General features: G+C 33.0%; 1 protein-coding gene across 1 annotated transcript; it reads right to left on the minus strand.

Moving 5' to 3' along the window:
- Positions 1 to 480: 480 nt before the first annotated feature.
- LOC138319793 (inhibitor of growth protein 5-like) lies at positions 481 to 6951 on the minus strand. Its single transcript, XM_069262929.1, has 7 exons — positions 6624 to 6951; positions 4951 to 5022; positions 4513 to 4679; positions 3760 to 3871; positions 3288 to 3375; positions 2772 to 2934; positions 481 to 2257 (listed from the first exon to the last, which is right to left on the minus strand). Exons 1-7 carry the CDS (start codon positions 6712 to 6714, stop codon positions 2156 to 2158), a joined length of 795 nt encoding a protein of 264 aa, XP_069119030.1. The 5' UTR covers positions 6715 to 6951; the 3' UTR covers positions 481 to 2155.
- Between the last annotated feature and the right edge of the window lie 234 nt (positions 6952 to 7185).

The following is a 7185-nucleotide window of genomic DNA, read 5'->3' on the forward strand; positions in this document are numbered from 1 at the left end:
TTTATAGTGAGAATTATTCAAGCAAAATATCTCTGATTTCTATAAATAGTTATATGTTTCCTTTTTACTATATGGTTTATAAATCTGGAGTTCTAGAGTACATGTAGGGTAGTTAGACATATTACAATAATAATACTTAAAGTGAACAGTCGGGCAAGGATGGCTAAAGTCGGTAAAAATGGTGTGAATGTATCCAGTATAATTTCTTATGAAATAGAAAAATAAAATCTCTCGCCAAAATCTGTCTGCGTACGAAGAAATTAATTTAAAGTATAGGAATCCTAAAACGTCCTCCCGGCTGACTATGTCTGTGGTTACATTTACACGCAGCCTCGCTTTCAATGCTTTCAACTTTCCTTTACTTTAATGGTCAGAACTGGGAAACTAAGCAGAACTTGACCGTCGTATTAATATGTGAGAACTTTTGGAAGGCCAATGAACGCATTTAGACTGGTTTTCTTTGCCCGACTATTCACAATAACCATACTTAAATATGTTTTTGTGTGTTAGTACTTATCATATATACTTTGTATTATTCAGTTTCAATTGAGGACATCATCTGAGGCATGCTATGTGATAAATTAAAAGTGAAATACAAGAGAAATCATTAAAAGGTACCAATACCTTTCTTGTCTGTAAAGCAATCCAAACACCGGACAGACATTACTGTTATCTGGGACTGCACAAAGCAAATCAATCAGTTTTAAAAATAATACTGATTGCAGTTTATTTTTAAATATTAAATAAAATCACTGATTTCATCAGTACTAAACCTAAATCTACACTTTTGTCTGCACCTTTATACATGTATTGGCACTGTCGATGAACAATATTGTACAGCTTTTCCATTAACCAATAATAGAATTTACTGGAAAATTACATGTACAAGATACATTTTACACTACATTTTGTACCTGTTAATCTATGAGACCTAGTCCTAAAATCTTGTTACCTAATTCTATCAGTCTAGCAAAGTTTGTGGTTGTATTCAAGTTTGTAAACCTGCAAAGCCACATTTTAACAAATAACAAATGTTCAAACACAACAATAAAACCTGTAATAACATATTTTGTACATTAGTACAATACTACTAAGCTCCCTTGTGATGTCATTTTTTTCTGATTTTTTTTTTTTAAATACAATACCGGGGTGATAATGTATTGATGGGTTCATCATGCATTAAAACACAGAAATACTAAGGTGGCACCAGTATTTACACAAGACTATAATGATAGAATTTACTATTCTGTTCCAAGTTATACAGTTATCTCCTCTTCTAAACAAGTATCTTATGTTAACATTATTTGGTTCCAAGATTCATATGAGAAAGCAATGCTATTTCTTCAAAGAAAATTCTCTCCTCTGTGATCTCCCAAGGGCAGATAACTCTGTTGAACACAGCAGAATCAAAGTGTAATGCTTGATGCTATACGTTGCATGAAAGTAATGCAAGTCAATGATTTCTACAATAAGATGCATTTTCAGACATTTTAAAGAGGATGAGCTAAATTTAGCAGTGATGAATCAAAGCAATGTCTTGATGTTTGGTTTGAAACTACTTAACAATGACTAAAATACTATACATGAGCTAACATGAAAAGAATTTCTTCATTTGATAATTGCTTCTCCCAGTTTTGAAGTTGGCGACACAGTTTTTTTCCGGTTAAAATTAAAATTAAAACCTTCATGAAATTCATTGCTGTAAAGTTTTGATAAAAATGCAGTTTTTTCACGAGTGCCAACATATTTGGTTGATAAAACAATCAATCATTTTCATTTAGAGGCAAATATCCCATCACAGCCCATACAAGTGTTCAGTGACACCAGTGGATTAATGCTAACAGTCAGCATAAATCTAATAGGAAAACATTCCATACAATTTGTTCACTTCTGCTGTTGTTGTTTTTTCCCAGAAATGTTTATTGTATAACACCACTAAACATGATATGCTAGAAAGTCTGATGTTAAAGAGGTGATTTCCATAATATTTCTAAAAGACTTGACAGTACACGAGACATGGACCAGTGGAGATTAACCATGATGAATGGCGATGATGTTTATGAAGATTTTTCTCGTCTGGGCCTGTACATCAAGTGACGGGCCACCACTCCTAGGAATGCCTTGTGCTTAAGAACTCTGTGAACACAGACATTGGTCATTTCTTTTTCCGTTCTTCTGTACAACGCGGGCAGTACCATTTCCCCTTCGGCTTTGTTTTTAAACCAACACAGGCAAAATGGAACCATTCAATGGGACACTGCAATAAAATAATTTCATTTTATTGTAAACTTCTAAAACTGAATCACCAATTGATTTCATTTTATTAAAGAATGTTTCTATGAACATAAAAAAATTTAAAACAGGAAAATGAATAAATGTTTGCTGAAGTTTTATCAATATATAAGGTTAAATAGCTTGGTATATATAGCACTCTATTCCAATTTTACAGCAATCACCATATAATTTCATGTTTAAGTGTTAATGAAATTATATTGTTACATTATTAATTTTCAGTTTGAGTTTAACATCTGGAACTTAAGAAATGCCAATTTTCTCATTTGAATTTACAACAAAATCTATATCTTAAATGGAAGAAATGTAAGTTGTGAATTCAAAGTAGTATTATTTATCACCCTATTAGAATACAGGCTTGACAAATAAAGTATTTAGCATGTAACAATTGATTTTCTTTCCCTATAACTGTTTTCTTCCATTTAACTTTATTATTTATTTCCATTTTGAATTATCTCCCCTTTGACCATGTGACCCACCTCGAGATTATCACAGCCAATCATTTCTCCGTAGGATACTTGGTGACAGAGACAGTATGTAGGTTCATTAGGATCTACCGGCATGTCGAGGACGTCCGAGGGATGAGTGATGGGTAAGGGGATGATAGTAACAGGTGCTGACGGCTCTTCTACTTCAGGGATACTGTAACACAAATAAGAATGTTATGACAGACAGAGCTATGAACATCTAAATTAAATGAATCAAACTAAAATTACTTTACAGCTGGCCCCTTTGACAGCAATTCACAGTTATAACATACCATTTCCTGTACATCAAAGTTCATGAATCTGTAATGTTATACATATGTACAATTAAAATTTACGACCTTTTTTATGGGACTGGAACTTCAACATTTGATTATTGATTTTGCTGGTGTATATTGCTTACTGTTCAGAACATATTTTTGAGGGCTCATGGCAACTTTAGGAGCTTAAGATCAGGAGGTGTAAATTGAAATTCAATATTGGATTGACTGAAAATAAAAGGATACTAACGATTGTCCTTTCTTCTTTTTCTTTCTTGGTATCTCATCTTCAAATTTGTCTTTCATAGATTTTCTTTTCTTTTCCTTGTCCTTATTTGCTGAAAAAGACATTTCATTTATATTTGATTTAAACAATATCAATGTGTTTGATTCAGTTTTTCTTTAAATCCCATACTCTAACATTTGTGGTCATAAAAGTTGAAGTATTTTGCTCATGAAGGGAAACAGGATTTTTATATTAGAAATGTATGCAAGACCTACAAAATGCCTCTTAAGATGATACATGTGCAAGAATGTGTAAGATGTGACAAGACAACATGGATAACTTTTCTAATTTTTCTACAGTCCTCTTCAGTGTAACATGACAATACATATTACAAAGCAGTCCTCTTCAGTGTTAAACAATTATACTACAAAACAGAATGATAATTAATGCTTAATATAAACTTAACCAAAAACTATATTCTGAAAAGTCTTCTTACTTTTCTTTCCAGAGTCAGAATCTGTGTTGGACATGTTTGAAGATCCTCTTTCTTTTAGATCTGCCTCAAATCTTGCTAGATCTGCATCAAGTCGTCGTATGTGTTTGTCAACCTACACATAAAACGAAAGTAGAAGTCAATAATTGCTCCAGTGATTTTTGTATATGATCATTTCAGGGGCCTGTACCTTTTAATTTGGGAAAATACTACATTTTTCCTTTCTTCAAATGCGTATATTCAGCAAAAGTTTTTCTTTATTTGGGGAAAATATTTACATGAAATTGGGAAAATACAGCTAAATGTCTGTAGGGGAAGGGGCCGAATTTCGGCCCCAAATGAACCCAAAATAAAAATAACTTTGCTCTTAAGCAAACTACATAAAGTATTCAATTTGAGCAATTTCAAAATGTTACTGACACAATTGATATCTTATTACTATCATAATCATAAAACTATTGCTAGAAAAGAAGTAGTAGTATTATAATTAATAGAAGTAGCTATAGAATACCAAAAGATTTTTCATTTTGATTTCCCACAGTTCTCATAGAATGAAACACTACCACAATGACATGGAGTTAGATATTTAGCATATCATGTTTTCACTATAAGTATTAGAAACACTGAGTCGGTATTGCGATTGAGATGCCACAATATCTCAATGTTTGTGAAGAACTCAAGCTTTTCTTCATGTGTATCTTTATGAGGCAAAGGAAATAATGAAACAAAACAAAAAATAAACACACTGGTACACACCATTTCATATGTCTGCATTGCTAACTGGACTTTGTCATCTCCAAACTCTTTACTCTTAGAATATAGGTTTGTAATTGAATCCAGATGTTCTGTTCTTTTGTCTGTCGTCATGCCTCTCACATTCACTAGGTATTCATCTGCCAGTATATCAATGTCCTTCATCAGGTCTGAAATTCAGAAGAAAACATAATTTTTCTAGTATCAGGTATATAATTCATATTTGCTTTTTTGAGTTTAAAAATAATCTACTTCAAATTAATAACAATTTCAATTCATACTCATACACATAAGTTGATTGATAAGCTATATAATAAATATTTTTATCTAAGTGATGATGTCATGTATTCTCTACCACGGGTATAGATGTACAATATATAGTACCACCACATTATGTAGGTATTTTTAACCATATCCTAGATCTGGAAATCAAAATTTTACCTTGTGATCTCTGATCTAGATCTCTCATGAGATTGAAATTTCTTTGTAATTCTGTAGGCAAGGACTCAAGACCTGAAAAGAAAACCAAAGAATGTAAAACATTGTCATCATACCAATAGATCAGGCAATAATGCTGGACAGCTTCACAGAATAATCAATACTAAAATTGCTTTGTAGATGTTTTATTTTGACCTGACTGAACTGGGTTAATGTAATAATTGAAAATTAATTGTGTAAAAACCAGACATCACGAAATTTGGCGGTTTGACAGACATGTCTGGCAATATTTGACTCCGACCGCCTATTTTAAATTCCGGTTCAGATCGACTGTCCGGCAGTTATTGAGTACCAGAAGTTGGTAGAAACGGCGTCTCTGAAGTATTATGCAGGTACGGAACCTGGCAAAAACGTAAACTGCATAAAATAATCATGAAAATAGCTGACTGGATACTAATAGCAGGAAGTTATGTTTACTTCAAAAATTCACATTAATGTTCGGTCCAGCAAAATCTTGTTTAGTCCTACTTGTCCGGCCATTTTTTTCAACTTTCGCGATGTCTCAAAAACATGGCCTTAGTTGTCGATAGTGATGAATATTGGCATTAAGCTTCTAGCTTTGTGTTTGGAGGGTGGTCAATAGCGTGGTGGACCACTGTCTAGGGTCACCCTGTTAGATTTGGTGCTGGAGACCACTCAACGTGCAATTAAGCAGCTATAGAAGTGAGGCTTCGTTTGAGAATACCTCCTAGCTGGCATATGGGCTAATGAGTGTTGGGGAGTTCGAACACATTTGGATGTTGGTGATTGGCTATATAGAGTGTAGTTGTAAACATCAATATGGATGTCTTCTAATCTATTTTGTGGTAGGGGGTGAGGATTTTCCTTTAGCACTGTTGATAGGGCAGTATATCAGTAAATAAATTTGGGCCCACAGTTGCAGGTCTGATACTGTCTAGCTACACACTGTGTTAGTGTACAATCATCCCCATAAAAATAAGACTACCGAGAGAGTTGAGGGGTTTAATGTACCACAAAGCATAAATCGTTTCCGGGTACAAGAATATGAGACCACTGTGGAGGTCATCCCTTTAAACCATTCAGTATGTCATAATAACCACTAATTTTAATTAATGAATTCTAATTATATGGGAACATTTTTTAGCATGCAGACCTGCGAGTATCATTAAATCCCGAGACTTCAGTAAACGTACAATGTAAGACATTGAATTTGGAGGCATGCAATGAGACCCAAGACAAATGCACATACAGACTACAGACAGAATATAATAGACCTATTGCCATAGTAGTACCATAATGTCAAATGATGAGCTGTCAAAATCAAGAGGCCAATTAAAAATATTTTAATAAATGGATGATGAAAACAACTTTATTGTAAACTGTTTAAGTAAATTCACAAAATACAAAAAATAATGCAATGTCAGTAAAATTTAGCAAACGTCAACGTAATCGAGAGAAAAAAATGTGTCATTCCAACCGCGCATTTTACAAATGAAGAAAGGCGGTCATTTGCAGAGGCGGGAAGTGTGTCGGATAAATTCAGGACATTCCAAGGCTTCAATTAAATATTTCATAGTGTTAAATAATTAGGACGGTACTAAAAAGTTGTATTACCACGTTAAAATATCATTATTTTCACAAATAAACACACTTACTGTCCAAGTAATGTTCAAGATACATAGCAGTCGCCATCTCGGCAATATATTTTTCACTTAGGGTCACGTGATCAATATTACAGTCCTTCATGTGTTTGAAAAATATGGACTAAAAGTGACGTGAAGAAACGTCTTTGTGATACAGATCCATCGGGTTCCGTCGCACTTGTCAAAATGTCAATTTCCCGCTATGTCTACAAAAACTTTGTAACATCCATAGTTTTGTACTATATACAGAGATACACATTATTTCCAATGACTTAATATAAGATAGACATGTAATTTTTCAATAAAAGATGGTCATATACACTCAAAATTTCATCGCTGTTCACATTTATAATGGTGTCGCTATATATTGCAGATTTTATTAGAAACGGAAAGTAATAGGAAAAATATGAGTAATTGTTCAGAATCAGACATTTTAACATTATTATTTTGGATTTAAAACATACCGATTTATTTCATATTTATGTTCAATTTGATAAAAAGTGGAAAACAGATACTTTTAATTATTTTGTTTACGTCTATATCATGATTAGGAAATTTTACAAACCATCATAAA

This window comes from Argopecten irradians, chromosome 1 (assembly GCF_041381155.1).
Source record: "Argopecten irradians isolate NY chromosome 1, Ai_NY, whole genome shotgun sequence".
Lineage (NCBI taxonomy): Eukaryota > Metazoa > Mollusca > Bivalvia > Pectinida > Pectinidae > Argopecten > Argopecten irradians.

Coding starts and splice junctions, on each gene's coding strand:
- LOC138319793 (XM_069262929.1), bottom strand. CDS start 6,714: ATGAAGGACTGTAATATTGATCACGTGACCCTAAGTGAAAAATATATT. Junction 3,872..4,512: donor CAATGCAGACATATGAAATG/GTGTGTACCAGT, acceptor TTTTATGTGTAG/GTTGACAAACACATACGACG. Junction 3,376..3,759: donor TTCTGACTCTGGAAAGAAAA/GTAAGAAGACTT, acceptor TGTCTTTTTCAG/CAAATAAGGACAAGGAAAAG.